Genomic DNA, 18,047 nt, shown 5'->3' with positions numbered 1-18,047 from the left:
AATGCTTGCGATTTTTGTACATTGATTTTGTATCCTGAGACTTTGCTGAGGTTGCCTATCACCTTAAGGAGATTTTGGGCTGAGACGATGGGGTTTTCTAGATATACAATCATGTCATCTGCAAACAGGGACAATTTGACTTCCTCTTTTCCTAATTGAATATCCTTTATTTCCTTCTCCTGCCTAATTGCCCTGGCCAGAACTTCCAACACTATGTTGAATAGGAGTGGTGAGAGAGGGCATCCCTGTCTTGTGCCAGTTTTCAAAGGGAATGCTTCCAGTTTTTGCCCATTCAGTATGATATTGGCTGTGGGTTTGTCATAGATAGCTCTTATTATTTTGAGGTACGTCCCATCAATACCTAATTTATTGAGAGTTTTTAGCATGAAGAGTTGTTGAATTTTGTCAAAGGCCTTTTCTGCATCTGTTGAGATGATCATGTGGTTTTTGTCTTTGGTTCTGTTTATATGCTGGATTACATTTATTGATTTGCATACATTGAACCAGTCTTGCATTCCAGGGATGAAGCCCACTTGATCATGGTGGATAAGCTTTTTGATGTGCTGCTGGATTCGGTTTGCCAGTATTTTATTGAGGATTTTTGCATCAATGTTTATCAAGGATATTGGTCTAAAATTCTCTTTTTTTGTTGTGTCTCTGCCAGGCTTTGGTATCAGGATGATGCTGGCCTCATAAAATGAGTTAGGGAGGATTCCCTCTTTTTCTATTGATTGGAATAGTTTCAGAAGGAATGGTACCAGTTCCTGCTTGTACCTCTGGTAGAATTCGGCTGTGAATCCATCTGGTCCTGGACTCTTTTTCGTTGGTAAGCTGTTGATTATTGCCACAATTTCAGGTCCTGTTATTGGTCTATTCAGAGATTCAACTTCTTCCTGGTTTAGTCTTGGGAGAGTGTATGTGTCGAGGAATTTATCCGTTTCTTGTAGATTTTCTAGTTTATTTGTGTAGAGGTGTTTGTAGTATTCTCTGATGGTAGTTTGTATTTCTGTGGAATCGATAGTGATATCCCCCTTATCATTTTTTATTGCATCTATTTGATTCTTCTCTCTTTTTTTCTTTATTAGTCTTGCTAGCAGTCTATCAATTTTGTTGATCCTTTCAAAAAACCAGCTCCTGGATTTGTTAATTTTTTGAAGGGTTTTTTATGTCTCTATTTCCTTCAGTTCTGCTCTTATTTTAGTTATTTCTTGCCTTCTGATAGCTTTTGAATGTGTTTGCTCTTGCTTTTCTAGTTCTTTTAATTGTGATGTTAGGGTGTCAATTTTGGATCTTTCCTGCTTTCTCTTGTGGGCATTTAGTGCTATAAATTTCCCTCTACACACTGCTTTGAATGTGTCCCAGAGATTCTGGTATGTTGTGTCTTTGTTCTCGTTGGTTTCAAAGAACATCTTTATTTCTGCCTTCATTTCGTTATGTACCCAGTAGTCATTCAGGAGCAGGTTGTTCAGTTTCCATGTAGTTGAGCGGTTTTGAGTGAGTTTCTTAATCCTGAGTTCTAGTTTGATTGCACTGTGGTCTGAGAGATAGTTTGTTATAATTTCTGTTCTTTTACATTTGCTGAGGAGAGCTTTACTTCCAAGTATGTGGTCAATTTTGGAATAGGTGTGGTGTGGTGCTGAAAAAAAATGTATATTCTGTTGATTTGGGGTGGAGAGTTCTGTAGATGTCTATTAGGTCTGCTTGGTGCAGAGCTGAGTTCAATTCCTGGGTATCCTTGTTGACTTTCTGTCTCGTTGATCTGTCTAATGTTGACAGTGGGGTGTTAAAGTCTCCCATTATTAATGTGTGGGAGTCTAAGTCTCTTTGTAGGTCACTTAGGACTTGCTTTATGAATCTGGGTGCTCCTGTGTTGGGTGCACATATATTTAGGATAGTTAGCTCTTCTTGTTGTATTGATCCCTTTACCATTATGTAATGGCCTTCTTTGTCTCTTTTGTTCTTTTTTGGTTTAAAGTCTGTTTTATCAGAGACTAGGATTGCAACCCCTGCCTTTTTTTGTTTTCCATTTGCTTGGTAGGTCTTCCTCCATCCTTTTATTTTGAGCCTATGTGTGTCTCTGCACGTGAGATGGGTTTCCTGAATACAGCACACTGATGGGTCTTGACTCTTTATCCAATTTGCCAGTCTGTGTCTTTTAATTGGAGCATTTAGTCCATTTACATTTAAAGTTAATATTGTTATGTGTGAATTTGATCCTGTCATTATGATGTTGGCTGGTGATTTTGCTCGTTAGTTGATGCAGTTTCTTCCTAGTCTCGATGGTCTTTACATTTTGGCATTATTTTGCAGCGGCTGGTACTGGTTGTTCCTTTCCATGTTTATTGCTTCCTTCAGGAGCTCTTTTAGGGCAGGCCTGGTGGTGACAAAATGTCTCAGCATTTGCTTGTCTGTAAAGTATTTTATTTCTCCTTCATTTGTGAAGCTTAGTTTGGCTGGATATGAAATTCTGGGTTGAAAATTCTTTTCTTTAAGAATGTTGTATATTGGCCCCCACTCTCTTCTGGCTTGTAGAGTTTCTGCCGAGAGATCTGCTGTTAGTCTGATGGGCTTCCCTTTGTGGGTAACCCAACCTTTCTCTCTGGCTGCCCTTAACATTTTTTCCTTCATTTCAACTTGGTGAATCTGACAATTATGTGTCTTGGTGTTGCTCTTCTCAAGGAGTATCTTTGTGGCGTTCTCTGTATTTCCTGAATCTGAATGTTGGCCTGCCTTGCTAGATTGGGGATGTTTTCCTGGATAATACCCTGCAGAGTGTTTTCCAACTTGGTTCCATTCTCCCCGTCACTTTCAGGTACACCAGTCAGACATAGATTTGGTCTTTTCACATAGTCCCATATTTCTTGGAGGCTTTGCTCATTTCTTTTTATTCTTTTTTCTCTAAACTTCCCTTCTCGCTTCATTTCATTCATTTCATCTTCCATCACTGATACCCTTTCTTCCAGTTGATCGCATCGGCTCCTGAGGCTTCTGCATTCTTCACGTAGTTCTTGAGCCTTGGTTTTCAGCTCCTTTAAGCACTTCTCTGTATTGGTTATTCTAGTTATACATTCTTCTAAATTTTTTTCAAAGTTTTCAACTTCCCTGCCTTTGGTTTGAATGTCGTCCCGTAGCTCGGAGTAATTTGATCGTCTGAAGCCTTCTTCTCTCAGCTTGTCAAAGTCATTTTCCATCCAGCTTTGTTCCGTTGCTGGTGAGGAACTGCGTTCCTTTGGAGGAGGAGAGGCGCTCTGCTTTTTAGAGTTTCCAGTTTTTCTGTTCTGTTTTTTCCCCATCTTTGTGGTTTTATCTACTTTTGGTCTTTGATGATGGTGATGTACAGATGGGTTTTTGGTGTGGATGTCCTTTCTGTTTGTTAGTTTTCCTTCTAACAGACAGGACCCTCAGCTGCAGGTCTGTTGGAGTACCTGGCTGTGTGAGGTGTCAGTCTGCCCCTGCTGAGGGGTGCCTCCCAGTTAGGCTGCTCAAGGGTCAGGGGTCAGGGACCCACTTGAGGAGGCAGTCTGCCCGTTCTCAGATCTCCAGCTGCGTGCTGGGAGAACCACTGCTGTCTTCAAAGCTGTCAGACAGGGACATTTAAGTCTGCAGAGGTTACTGCTGTCTTTTTGTTTGTCTGTGCCCTGCCCCCAGAGGTGGAGCCTACAGAGGCAGGCAGGCCTCCTTGAGCTGTGGTGGGCTCCACCCAGTTCTAGCTTCCCGGCTGCTTTGTTTACCTAAGCAAGCCTGGGCAATGGCGGGCACCCCTCCCCCAGCCTCGCTGCCGCCTTGCAGTTTGATCTCAGACTGCTGTGCTAGCAATCAGGGAGACTCCGTGGGCGTAGGACCCTCCAAGCCAGGTGCAGGATATAATCTCCTGTTGCACCATTTTTTAAGCCTGTCGGAAAAGTGCAGTATTCGGGTGGGAGGGACCCGATTTTCCATGTGCTGTCTGTCACCACTTTCTTTGACTAGGAAAGGGAACTGCCTGACCCCTTGCGCTTCCCGAGTGAGGCGATGCCTCGCCCTGCTTCGGCTCATGCACGGTGCGCGCACCCACTGACCTGCGCCCACTGTCTGGCACTCCCTAGTGAGATGAACCCGGTACCTCAGATGGAAATGCAGAAATCACCCATCTTCTGCGTCGCTCATGCTGGGAGCTGTAGATCGGAGCTGTTACTATTCGGCCATCTTGGCTCCTCTCCCCGTGCTACATTTTCTTAATCCAGTCTATCATTGATGGACATTTGGGTTGGTTCCAAGTCTTTGCTATTGTGAATAGTGCCACAATAAACGTACGTGTGCATGTGTCTTTATAGCAGCATGATTTATAATCCTTTGGGCATATACCCAGTAATGGGATGGCTGGGTCAAATGGTATTTCTAGTCATAGATCCTTGAGGAATCTCCACACTGTCTTCCACAATGGTTGAACTAGTTTACATTCCCACCAACAGTGTAAACGTGTTCCTATTTCTCCACATCCTCTCCAGCACCTGTTGTTTCCTGACTTTTTAATGATCGCCATTCTAACTGGTGTGAAATGGTATCTCATTGTGGTTTTGATTTGCATTTCTCTGATGGCCAGTGATGATGAGCATTTTTTCATGTGTCTGTTGGCTGCATAAATGTCTTCTTCTGAGAAGTGTCTGTTCACATCCTTCGCCCACTTGTTGATGGGGTTGTTTGTTTTTTTCTTGTAAATTTGTTGGAGTTCATTGTAGATTCTGGATATTATTTGCCCTTTGTCAGATGAGTAGATGGCAAACATTTTCTCCCATTCTTTAGGTTGCCTGTTCACTCTGATGGTAGTTTCTTTTGCCATGCAGAAGCTTTTTAGTTTAATTAGATCCCATTTTTCAGTTTTGGCTTTTGTTGCCATTGCTTTTGGTGTTTTAGACATGAAGTCCTTGCCCATGCCTATGTCCTGAATGGTATTGCCTAGGTTTTCTTCTAGGGTTTTTATGGTTTTAGGTCTGACATTTAAGTCTTTAATCCATCTTGAATTAATTTTTGTATAAGGTGGAAGGAAGGGATCCAGTTTCAGCTTTCTACATATGGCTAGCCAGTTTTCCCAGCACCATTTATTAAATAGGGAATCCTTTCCGCATTTCTTGTTTTTGTCAGGTTTGTCAAAGATCAGATGGTTGTAGATATGTGGCATTACTTCTGAGGGCTGTGTTCTGTTCCGTTGGTCTATATCTCTGTTTTGGTAGCATCACCATGCTATTTTGGTTACTGTAGCTTTGTAGTATAGTTTGAAGTCAGGTAGTGTGATGCCTCCAGCTTTGTTCTTTTGAAGGCTTAGGATTGACTTGGCCATGCGGGCTGTTTTTTGGTTCCATATGAACTTTAAAGTAGTTTTTTCCAATTCTGTGAAGAAAGGCATTGGTAGCTTGATGGGGATGGCACTGAATCTATAAATTACCTTGGGCAGTATGGCCATTTTCATGATATTGATTCTTTCTCCCCATGAGCATGGAATGTTCTTCCATTTGTTTGTATCCTCTTTTATTTCGTTGAGCAGTGGTTTGTAGTTCTCCTTGAAGAGGTCCTTCACATCCCTTGTAAGTTGGATTCCTAGGTATTTTATTCTCTTTGAAGCAATTGTGAATGGACATTCACTCATGATTTGGCTCTCTGTTTGTCTGTTATTGGTGTGTAAGAATGCTTGTGATTTTTGTACATTGATTTTGTATCCTGAGACTTTGCTGAAGTTGCCTATCAGCTTGAGATTTTGGGCAGAGACAATGGGGTTTTCTAGATATACAATCATGTCATCTGCAAACAGGGACAATTTGACTTCTTCTTTTCCTAATTGAATACCCTTTATTTCCTTCTCCTGCCTAATTGCCCTGGCCAGAACTTCCAACACTATGTTGAATAGGAGTGGTGAGAGAGGGCATCCCTGTCTTGTGCCAGTTTTCAAAGGGAATGCTTCCAGTTTTTGCCCATTCAGTATGATATTGGCTGTGGGTTTGTCATAGATAGCTCTTATTATTTTGAGATACGTCCCATCAATACCTAATTTATCGAGTTTTTAGCATGAAGGGTTGTTGAATTTTGTCAGAGGCCTTTTCTGCATCTGTTGAGATAATCATGTGGTTTTTGTCTTTGGTTCTGTTTATATGCTGGATTACATTTATTGATTTGCATACATTGAACCAGCCTTGCATCCCAGGGATGAAGCCCACTTGATCATGGTGGATAAGCTTTTTGTGCTGCTGGATTCGGTTTGCCAGCATTTTATTGAGGATTTTTGCATCAATGTTCATCAGGGATATTGGTCTAAAATTCTCTTTTTTTGTTGTGTCTCTGCCAGGCTTTGGTATCAGGATGATGCTGGCCTCATAAAATGAGTTAGGGAGGATTCCCTCTTTTTCTATTGATTGGAATAGTTTCAGAAGGAATGGTACCAGTTCCTGCTTGTACCTCTGGTAGAATTCGGCTGTGAATCCATCTTGTCCTGGACTTTTTTTGGTTGGTAAGCTATTAATTATTACCTCAATTTCAGAGCCTGTTATTGGTCTATTCAGAGATTCAACTTCTTCCTGATTTAGTTTTGGGAGGGTGTATGTGTCCAGGAATTTATCCATTTCTTCTAGATTTTCTAGTTTATTTGCATAGAGGTGTTTGTAGTATTCTCTGATGGTAGTTTGTATTTCTGTGGGATCGGTGATGATATCCCCTTTATCATTTTTTATGCATCTATTTGATTCTTCTCTCTTTTCTTCTTTATTAGTCTTGCTAGCAGTCTATCAATTTTGTTGATCTTTTCAAAAAACCAGCTCTTGCATTCATTGATTTTTTGAAGGGTTTTTTTTGTCTCTTATTTCCTTCAGTTCTGCTCTGATCTTAGTTATTTCTTGCCGTCTGCTAGCTTTTGAATGTGTTTGCTCTTGCTTCTCTAGTTCTTTTAATTGTGATGTTAGGGTGTCAGTTTTAGATCTTTCTTGCTTTCTCTTGTGGTCATTTAGTGCTATAAATTTCCCTCTACACACTGCTCTGAATGTGTCCCAGAAATTCTGGTATGTTGTGTCTTTGTTCTCATTGGTTTCAAAGAACATCTTTATTTCTGCCTTCATTTTGTTATGTACCCAGTAGTCATTCAGGAGCAGGTTGTTCAGTTTCCATGTAGTTGAGTGGTTTTGAGTGAGTTTCTTAATCCTGAGTTCTAGTTTGATTGCACTGTGGTCTGAGAGACAGTTTGTTATAATTTCTGTTCTTTTACATTTGCTGAGGAGTGCTTTACTTTCAACTATGTGATCAATTTTGAAATAAGTGTGGTGTGGTGCTGAGAAGACTGTATATTCTGTTGATTTGGGTCGGAGAGTTCTATAGATGTCTATTAGGTCCACTTGGTGCAGGGCTGAGTTCAATTCCTGGATATCCTTGTTAACTTTCTGTCTCCATCTGTCTAATGTTGACAGTGGGATGTTAAAGTGTCCCATTATTATTGTGTGAGAGTCTAAGTCTCTTTGTAGGTCTCTAAGGACTTGCTTTATGAATCTGGGTGCTCCTGTATTGGGTGCATATATATTTAGGATAGTTAGCTCTTCTTGTTGTATTGATCCCTTTACCATTATGTAATGGCCTTCTTTGTCTCTTTTGTTCTTTTTTGGTTTAAAGTCTGTTTTATCAGAGACTAGGATTGCAACCCCTGCCTTTTTTTGTTTTCCATTTGCTTGGTAGATCTTCCTCCATCCCTTTATTTTGAGCCTATGTGTGTCTCTGCACATGAGCTGGGTCTCCTGAATACAGCACACTGATGGGTCTTGACTCTTTATCCAGTTTGCCAGTCTTTGTCTTTTAATTGGAGCATTTAGCCCATTTACATTTAAGGTTAATATTGTTATGTGTGAATTTGATCCTGTCGTTATGATGTTGGCTGGTTATTTTGCTCATTAGTTGATGCAGTTTCTTCCTAGCCTTGATGGTCTTTACTATTTGGCATGTTTTTGCAGTGGCTGGTACCAATTATTCCTTTCCATGTTTATTGCTTCCTTCAGGAGCTCTTTTAGGGCAGGCCTGGTGGTGACAAAGTGTCTCAGCATTTGCTTGTCTGTAAAGTATTTTATTTCTCCTTCACTTGTGAAGCTTAGTTTGGCTGGATATGAAATTCTGGGTTGCAGATTCTTTTCTTTAAGAATGTTGAATATTGGCCCCCACTCTCTTCTGGCTTGTAGAGTTTCTGCCGAGAGATCAGCTGTTAGTCTGATGGGCTTCCCTTTGTGGGTAACCCAACCTTTCTCTCTGGCTGCCCTTAACATTTTTTCCTTCATTTCAACTTGGTGAATCTGACAATTATGTGTCTTGGAGTTGCTCTTCTCAAGGAGTATCTTTGTGGCGTTCTCTATTTTCCGAATCTGAATGTTGGCCTGCCTTGCTAGATTGAAGTTCTCCTGGATAATATACTGCAGAGTGTTTTCCAACTTTCTTCCAGTCTCCCTGTCACTTTCAGGTACACCAGTCAGATGTAGATATGGTCTTTTCACATAGTCCCATATTTCTTGGAGGCTTTGTTCGTTTCTTTTTATTCTTTTTTCTCTAAATTTCTCTTCACACTTCATTTCATTCATTTCATCTTCCATCACTGATACCCTTTCTTCCAGTTGATTGAATCGGCTACTGAGGCTTGTGCATTCATCCCGTAGTTCTTGAGCCTTGGTTTTCAGCTCCATCAGGTCCTTTAAGGACTTCTCTGCATTGGTTATTCTAGTTAGCCATTCGTCTAATTTTTTTTCAAGGTTTTTAACTTTTTTGCCATGGCTTTGAACTTCCTCCTTTAGCTCAGAGTAGTTTGATCATCTGATGCCTTCTTCTCTCAGCTCATCAAAGTTATTCTCCGTTCAGCTTTGTTCCATTGCTGGTAAGGAGCTGCGTTCCTTTGGACGAGGAGTGGCACTCTAATTTTTAGAGTTTCCAGTATTTCTGCTCTGTTTTTTCCCCATCTTTGTGGTTTTATCTACCTTTGGTCTTTGATGATGGTGACATACAGATGGGGTTTTGGTGTGGATGTCCTTTATGTTTGTTAGTTTTCCTTCTAACAGTCAGGACCCTCAGCTGCACGTCTGTTGGAGTTTGCTGGAGGTCCACTCCAGACCTTGTTTTCCTGGGTATCAGCAGCGGAGGCTGCAGAACAGCGGATATTGGTGAACAGCAGATATTGCTACCTGATCGTTCCTCTGGAAGTTTTGTCTCAGAGGAGTACCTGGCCGTGTGAGGTGTCAGTCTGCCCCTACTGGGGGTGCCTCCCAGTTAGGCTCCTCAGGGGTCAGGGACCCACTTGAGGAGGCAGTCTGTCTGTTCTCAGATGTCCGGCTGCGTGCTGGGAGAACCACTACTCTCTTCAAGGCCGTCAGACAGGGACATTTAAGTCTGCAGAGGATTCTGCTGCCTTTTGTTTGTCTGTGCCCTGCCCCCAGAGGTGGAGTCTACAGAGGTAGGCAGGCCTCCCTGAGATGCGGTGGGCTCCACCCAGTTCAAGCTTCCTGGCCGCTTTGTTTACCTACTCAAGCCTAGGCAATGGCAGGTGCCCCTCCCCTAGCCTTGCTGCTGCCTTGCAGTTTGATCTCAGACTGCTGTGCTAGCAATGAGCGAGGCTCCATGGGCGTAGGACCCTCTGAGGCATGCGTAGGACCCTCTGAGGCATGCGTAGGACCCTCTGAGGCATGCGTGGGATATAATCTCCTGGTGTGCCCTTTGCTAAGACCGTTGGAAAAGTGCAGTATTAGGTTGAGAGTGACCCGATTTTCCAGGTGCTGTCTGTCACCCCTTTCTTTGACTAGGAAAGGGAATTCCCTGACCCCTTGCGCTTCCCAGGTGAGGCGATGCCTGGCCGTGCTTCAGCTCACGCTCAGTGTGCTGCACCAACTGTCCTGCACCCAGTTTCTGACACTCCCCAGTGAGATGAACCCGGCACCTCAGTTGGAAATGCAGAAATCACCCGTCTTCTGCGTCACTTATGCTGGGAGCTGTAGACTGGAGCTGTTCCTATTTGGCCATCTTGGCTCCACCCCTCATTAAGCTTATTTTCAAAGAAGAAACCTGATTTATGAAAATGGGCAGATATAATTTTTCATATCAAGAATATAAAGTAAATAGATTTAGCAGTATAATTATGACATCATTGTTTTTACCTCTCAGACCTCTTTAGAGGATCTTGGAGACTCTGGGAAAGACTTACTTTGTCATAAAGTGTCAGTTTGTTTCAGAACATTGAAAAAGCACAATGAAAGACAAAATGGGAACTGAGTTCACCTGTAGATGTAGAATAGGGTCCAGACATTTATATTTTTACAGAATGCCATGTGTAAGTCTGATGTACATCCCTAGTGAAGAACCACTGAAGAAGATGTTAGATTCAAGTTAGGAAAGAGGTAAGTTTAGAGACGTTTTAAAAAGTGAAATTATGATTGGCAACACTGTACTGTTGGATCAGGCAGCATACCTTCAGGACTTTGATAAATATAGGGAAACTCTATAGAATTACTTTATAGAATTTTGAGCAGTGTTTCTCCTGAGGGTAAAAATATACTTTGGATGGTGAGAGAACTTACAAATCATGAGGGACTCCCGTAAAGCATACACACACACAAAAAAAATAGAGGCCGAGTATCACTTATCCAAAATACTTGAGACCAGATGTGCTTCATATTTTTTTTTCTTTTTTTGGAGACGGAGTTTCGCTCTTGTCGCCCAGGCTAGAGTGTGACTGCGTGATCTTGGCTCACTGCAGCCTCTATCTCCTGGGTTCAAGCGATTCTCCTCCCTCAGCCTCCCCAGTAGCTGGGATTTCAGGCGCCTGCCACCACGCCTGGCTAATTTTTGTATTTTTAGTAGAGATGGGGTTTCACCACATTGGCCAGGCTGGTCTAGAACTCCTGACCTCAGGTGATCCGCCCGCCTTGGCCTCCCAAAGTGCTGGAATTACAGGTATGAGCCACCATGCCCGGCCATGTTTCAGATTTTTTTAAATTAACTTTTGGAATATTTGCAGTACGTTTATCACTTGATCATCCCTAATCCAAAACTCTGAAATGCTCCAGTGAGCATTTCCTTTGAGCATCATGTCAGTACTCAAAGAGTTTGGGATTTTGGATTTTCAAATTAGGAATGCTCAAGCTGTATTAACATTTTATCTATTCTCTTTAATCTTGGAAAAGTGTAGTCTTTTCTGGTTTGACAACTCTTACCATACAACTCTTAAATAGTAATACATCTAAAAAAAAATTTCTAGAATCCCTTCCTTTATAAGGTGAAATAATAAACCTTTGTGCTTTTCCTGGGGCTCTCTCTGAGAAATCTCAAAAGTTTTCTAGGTGAATTTCTTCTAAATTTTTAATTTGATCTTAAAAAGACAAAAGGAGTTGTCAGAGGAGAGTTGAATATTTGATTAGTGTAGGATTCGTGGGTATCAGAGAAACTATTTGGTTATCAATTTAATTGAAGTGACAAAACATTTATAAGTAAACATAGAAAGTGACATGGTTGTAAATAACCACAGCTCTTTCATAAATAGGGAACCTTTTCTCTTTAGTCTTTTTTTCTTCTTTTTTTCCCTTCTTTAGTCTTTTTTTTTTTTAAACAGACCTAATAAAGTCAACAGAATCTCTGCTGTCTAGGCTGATTACAAGGAAGGTAAAGAATAACTTTTTATCCAGTGTAATGGCTCTGAGGAAAAAAAACTCTCATAAGTGAAAGCATTAAACAGTAAATTAAGAAAGTAATTCCATCCAAACTGAGTGACCTTTGCTAGAATATTAACACCTTTTATAGCTTATTTTGACCCAAGTGTTTTAAATCAAAGCAGATAAAATTCAGTTTCCAAGTTTTATCTTTCATTGTGCTTTTTCAGTTTTCTGGAACAAACTGACATTTTAGGACAAAATGTGTCTCCCCCAGGTTCTCTAAGATCCCCTAATGGGGTCTGCAAGGTAAAAATAGTTTTCATAATTATACTAAGAATTATTTATTTTAATATGCAAATATTGTTCAAATAAAGATTATCTTGGTGTTAATTTTTAATATGGTAAATATCAAAACACACAAGAAAAACTCCAGGATTGTCAGTGTTTTATGAGTTTAAAGGTAACACTGACCAAAATGTTTGAAAGCCAGTAAACTACTTTTTTTCCTTGAAACAAAAACAATTACAGTTTTTATTTCTGTCACTGTTATTCCTAGTGTAGTTGCAACCACTTATGTTAATTATATCTTTTAATCATAGTAACTTCTATTTCATAAAGGAAATTGGGAGCAGGGAGATGGGAAACTGGGAGATGTCATACACAAGCATTGTCTACTGTTTTCAGTTACCTGAAGATTTTGGAAATTATCTTCAAGATGATATTTTTCAAAACATAAATACTGTTGAATAAATGACTAAATTTAGTTGAACACAGATTTCCGTTTTCATACTCTTAAACATCATGGAGGAATAATACTAGCTTATTTGGCTAGTAAACCTCTATACATTAGGAAAAACAAACCCAAGTAGAGTAAGTGTGTTAAGCTTTACACTGATAATAGGGAAAAGATGTTTTTTTTTTTTTTTTTAACTAAAGATATTAGTCTCATTTACCAAAGATTTCACTTAATTATGTAAACTTGGATTCTTAAAATGATTCTGATCTTGTAATATGTTTTTTCAAAAGTTTAGTTTAAAGTATATTTTTCAAAAGTACAAGTTCAATTTCTTTCTGAGATTTTAGGAATATTTACCTTGATAACATTTCTCTTTTATTCATCTTTATAAACAAATTTGAATAGAATTCCTTTAAGAGACTTTGTAATTTAATGTGTTAATACTTCTGTAGGGGCCGGGCGCAGTGGCTCACGCCTGTAATCCCAGCACTTTGGGAGGCCGAGGCGGGCGGATCACAAGGTTAGGAGATTGAGACCATCCTGGCTAAGACGGTGAAACCCCGTCTCTACTAAAAATACAAAAAAAAATTAGCTGAGCATGGTGGCAGGCGCCTGTAGTCCCAGCTACTCGGGAGGCTGAGGCAGGAGAATGGCGTGAACCCGGGAGGCGGAGGTTGCAGTGAGCCGAGATTGTGCCACTGCACTCCAGCCTGGGCAACAGAGCGAGACTCCGTCTCAAAAAAAAAAAAAAATGCATTTCTCAGAGGCTTAGACTTGTCTTTCACTCTTCCTTAAGCTCTTTTCCTAGATACCTGCACAGTTCACTATCTTTGTATCTTTACTAAGATACCATCTAATTGGGGTATCTAAAGTAGGCCTGTCTAATAAGCCTGTCTTAAAGTATCTAAAGTAATCATCTCTGGACCCTTTATCTTGCTGATTTTTTCCTTTTTAGTACTAAATGCATAATATTTATTTGCCTCCCCATAGTGAAAGCAGGGGCTTTTATTTCCGCATTTCCAACAGAAACATGACAGGCATCTAGTAGGCACTAAATGTTTGCTGAATAAATGAATGAAGTGAGCTTACAGAGAAATGGGGAGAGAGCTTATGAACAGTAATACATTTTTATATGCTTTAAAGCTATAAATTATCTTTCTTTTCCAACATTTTATAGGGAAATTCCCTGTGTGGGAAAATCTCCGGCCCATGCTTGAATTTCTACCAGTTAAATATTTTAAGGAGTAAATATTCCTTAACAAGTTAAGACCCTGGGATAAGGTTGTCATTTAATTTTTTAATATGTAAGATATTTTGGGAATGAAGGGATTTGAATTAGAGATAATGTTTGGAACACTGATTATAAGCAGCCCCAGGTCAGATGCCACTATTGTAAACACCTCGGGCAATCATGGGAGAATGAAAGATTGGATTATCTTGAGAGGTAGACAGCAAAAAACATTTATAGAGCGAGGGAAATGGAGGGGAGGAAAGGACTGAGACAATTTTATATTACTAAGAGTTGGCAGGCAGATACGATTTACCTTTCCCTAAGGTTCTACTTCTTGTGTTGGCCTGGGAGGAGGAAAGACAAGCTAATTTTTTAAATCCCTAAACTAGGAAAACAGTCCTGTGTCTTTGACATCCATTCTGGAATTAGAGTCCCTCTTGTGTACCAGGCTTGGCTGTGGTGCTGGTAGTAAATACAGTGGTGGACAAAGTTTCATATTCAAGCACTGCCTCCTATCCCTGCTTTATTTTTCATTTCCTGATTTTGAAGTTTGAATATTAATAATTTCATTGTCTTGTAGGGGATGAAAGAACTATGGTCTTTGTTGAAACTAAGAAAAAAGCAGATTTTATTGCAACTTTTCTTTGTCAAGAAAAAATATCAACTACAAGTATTCATGGGTGAGTAGATGAATATAATTACCTATTAGGGGAATGACTTCTATTTGGTATTTAAGAAACATCAGTTTATATAACTAATATGATATAATCCTAGGATTGGGATTCAGAATTCTCTCAGATCTAAACTGTTATTCTCCTTTATATGAGGAAAGGGATAATACCCAGGAGTACTAAACTATTATTTTTCATCCTCATTCTTAGTTTTTAGAACTAAGTGGTTGTGGTGGGTAAGATAAAGGTCTGCCTTACTCTCAAAATAAGGAGTGGAAACTTCTCAAGAGATCTCACTTAAGGATCTCTGGCCCCTTACCAAATTTTCCTTTGCTAAATCTAATCTTTCTTAGAGCTTTTTAAAATTGGAGTGCTTTAAAATGTCATATTAATACAGTTTTATGGGCACTTTATTAGTAGATCCTAAAATATCATGTAGTATATAGTGTTGTGAAATTATACTTTAAAAATATGTTTTTAAGCAAGCATTCTAATCAAGTAGTTGTATATTTTATGTCAAGACTATAAAGCATAGAGATTATAATAGGATTTGATTTTTGTCAGACTTGAGATTGTAGTCTGTCTCTACATATTAGCTGTTACTTTACCTTATTTGCAAATGGGGATAATTTTTGCAACTCAAAGTATTATAGTGAGGATTAAATAAAATGGTAGCTTGGAAGGAATTAGTATAGTACCTGGTATGTAAGAAGTGAACATTAATGTTAAATGTTGCTATTCTTTTTTTTTTTTTTTTTTTTTTGAGACGAAGTCTTGCCCAGTCATCCAGGCTGGAGTGCAATGGCACGATCTCAGCTCACCTCTGCTTCCCCGGTTCAAGTGATTCTCCTACTTCAGCCTCCCTAGTAGCTGGAATTACAGGTGCATGCCACCACGCCCAGCTAATTTTTTGTATCTTTAATAGAGATGGTGTTTCATCATGTTGGCCAGACTGGTCTCGATCTCCTCACCTTGTGATCCACCTGCTTCAGCCTCCCAAAGTGCTGGGGTTACAGGTGTGAGCCACTGCGCCCAGCCAAATGCTGCTATTCTTACTATTATTAAAAAGAAATTTGTATGTTGAACTTTAATGATTCACTTCAATGATTTTAAGAGTGGTTCTAATAACATGCTTTCTTTTCTTTCAAGTGATCGGGAACAGAGAGAGCGGGAGCAAGCTCTTGGAGATTTTCGCTTTGGAAAGTGCCCAGTTCTTGTTGCTACTTCAGTAGCTGCCAGAGGGCTGGATATTGAAAATGTGCAACATGTTATCAATTTTGATCTTCCTTCTACCATTGATGAATATGTTCATCGAATTGGGCGTACTGGTCGTTGTGGGAATACTGGCAGAGCAATTTCCTTTTTTGATCTTGAATCGGATAACCATTTAGCACAGCCTCTAGTAAAAGTATTGACAGATGTAAGTTAAACTTTTATGATGGAATGGGTAGTTTTCTTACTTTGTTGTTGAAAGTAGACATTTTATGCATATGTATATAACAAGTAAACTTTTCCAATATTTAATACTTTATGTTGCATATGAAGTCAATTTTTTTTAAAGGCTCAACAGGATGTTCCTGCATGGTTGGAAGAAATTGCCTTTAGTACATACATTCCTGGCTTCAGTGGTAGTACAAGAGGAAACGTGTTTGCATCAGTTGATACCAGAAAGGTTAGTAGAAAGGAAAACTTGAGAACTTGTCTTCTTGTTACTCTTTGTAAATGTTGTGCTTAATATTGTGAAGTAACTATAATATTTAATAATCAAGCCATTGTTTTCGTGCCTGGAAGGTAGCTACTTTATTATTTCATTAACATTTTATGTATATACATATTTTTGGTTTTAAAGGTCAGGAATTAACTTTGAGATTTATGCCTAAACAGTCTCCTTTCCCAGATTTTAAATTTTAATTTGGAATCTTTTAAACTTCTGATGGAATTATTTAATTTTTGAATTCTGACATTAATTAATATAAAATACAGGACCTGTTGGGGTTACAAGTCTTTTCTTTTTCTTTTTCTTTTTTTTTTTGAGATAGTGTCTGGCTCTGTTGTCCAGGCTGGAGTGCAGCGGCATGATCTTGGCTCACTGCAACCTCCGCCTCCCAGGTTCAAACAATTCTCATGCCTCAGCCTCCAGTGTATCTGGGATTACAGGCATGTGCCACCATCTCAGCTGTTGTTTTGTTTTGTTTTTTTTTTTTTTGTATTTTTAATAGAGACAGGGTTTCACCATGTTGGCCAGGCTGGTCTCACTCCTGGCCTCAAGTGATCCACCTGCTTCAACCTCCCAAAGTGCTTAGATTACAGGCATGAGCCACTGCGCCCAGCCACGAGGCTACAAGTCTTTTCTGGTATGTCAGGTTTTTATAGGCTGAACACCGCCTTTATACAGAAACAATGAGCATGTTAATTAAATATTTATGCTGATTCATTGAGTGTAGTGCATTAAGTTTTCCCCACTTGTCAAAACTATTGACTTAAAAAATTTTTCTTGAAACATTTTGTGCAATTTAGATTTCCTCATTTGACAGGAGCCTTTTTTCAGGTGAATCAGATTTAGTGAGAATAAAGTTCTTTGATTATTTGGGGAAGACATGGTAGATACTTTGAGTCCTTGCTCTCAGTCTGAGTGATGTAACTTTAAAGCTGTCATAAAATTAAATGTTTGTTTCTTTCTTTTTTTTTTTTTTTAAATAATTACCAGGGCAAGAGCACTTTGAACACAGCTGGGTTTTCTTCTTCACAAGCTCCCAATCCAGTAGATGATGAGTCATGGGATTAAAGCCAAAACATCCTTCAAGTCTGTGGTTTTGATGCAGAGAAGAAAATAGTTTTGATTTTTGAGTTTTTAACAGAAGTATAAAACTTAACATTCTCATAGCTCCTGTCCTTGTATTCTCACTCCTACACTTAAAAAAAAAAATCCTTACTGACTAGTTACGTGAGATGCTAAAACTTACAACATTGCAGTTACTGATACAAATGGTGTTAACTGGGAATATTAAAGCATTCTAAATGTCTTTCTTATTTCTGGTATATTCTTTAGGGGGCTTAGACATGTTTAATGTTTAAATGCCAAGTCTTACTATAGTGTTTATTGATCTTATAAAACAAGCAAATAGGATATGATTCACTTTTGGTTAAAAATTACTGGGTCTCATTTTTACTTGAGTCTTTAAAACAGTAGTGTGTCACTATAATGTGATAATCTTTAAGAAAAAGTAGAATACTTAAGCCTTTCAAAGTGATTTTTATTTTTAGATCATCAGATGTATGATGAAAATGGTTAAATATTTGTGATGGGAGCTCTGTACTCAATGGCATAACAATGTTTATTTTTATAATGTACAATCTTTCCTTGAAATAAAGGATGAAACACTTTTCCCTTAAGTTTTCCATCAGCACTTTAAATTTTTCTTTGTTGCGTATCCTAGCCCAAACTCCTATATTTTTGAAACTGTTTTTTTGTGTCTTGCGTAACCAGTGCAGTGAACAAAGTCTTACATAAATTAAATATTAATGTATAATATACATTACTGCACAGATGTGGCAATGAAAATCAATCTTAGGACTCAAACCCGTTTATCAACAAAAAACAATGCTGCTTACTCTTTCCATAAGTTTTTGATTCATATTTTAAGATTGATAAAAGAACCCTGTCTTTCTTCATTTTCCATTATATATCTTGAACTTACTATGCCTAGAATAATGAAGTTCTGTTTTTTTTTGAGATGGAGTCTTGCTCTTGTTGCTAAGGCTGGAGTGTAATGGCGTGATCTTGG

At 39.1% G+C, this 18,047-nt stretch overlaps 1 protein-coding gene across 2 annotated transcripts in view; it reads left to right on the top strand.

Annotated features, from left to right (window-relative positions):
* DDX4 (DEAD-box helicase 4) overlaps positions 1-17,655 on the top strand; it is an 84,931-nt gene extending 67,276 nt beyond the window's left edge. Inside the window, exons 19-22 of one of the 2 annotated variants that reach the window (XM_009449099.5) lie at positions 14,172-14,271; positions 15,412-15,682; positions 15,824-15,934; positions 16,970-17,655. In XM_009449099.5, the coding sequence (XP_009447374.2) occupies positions 14,172-14,271; positions 15,412-15,682; positions 15,824-15,934; positions 16,970-17,047 (560 nt within the window). In that variant the 3' untranslated portion in view covers positions 17,048-17,655. 2 annotated transcript variants of the gene reach the window in all.
* The last annotated feature ends 392 nt before the right edge of the window (positions 17,656-18,047 follow it).

Source organism: Pan troglodytes, chromosome 4 (assembly GCF_028858775.2).
Source record: "Pan troglodytes isolate AG18354 chromosome 4, NHGRI_mPanTro3-v2.0_pri, whole genome shotgun sequence".
Classification (NCBI taxonomy): domain Eukaryota; kingdom Metazoa; phylum Chordata; class Mammalia; order Primates; family Hominidae; genus Pan; species Pan troglodytes.
The sequence above is the reverse complement of the archived record's forward strand: the minus strand, read 5'-3'. Positions and strand labels throughout refer to the sequence as shown.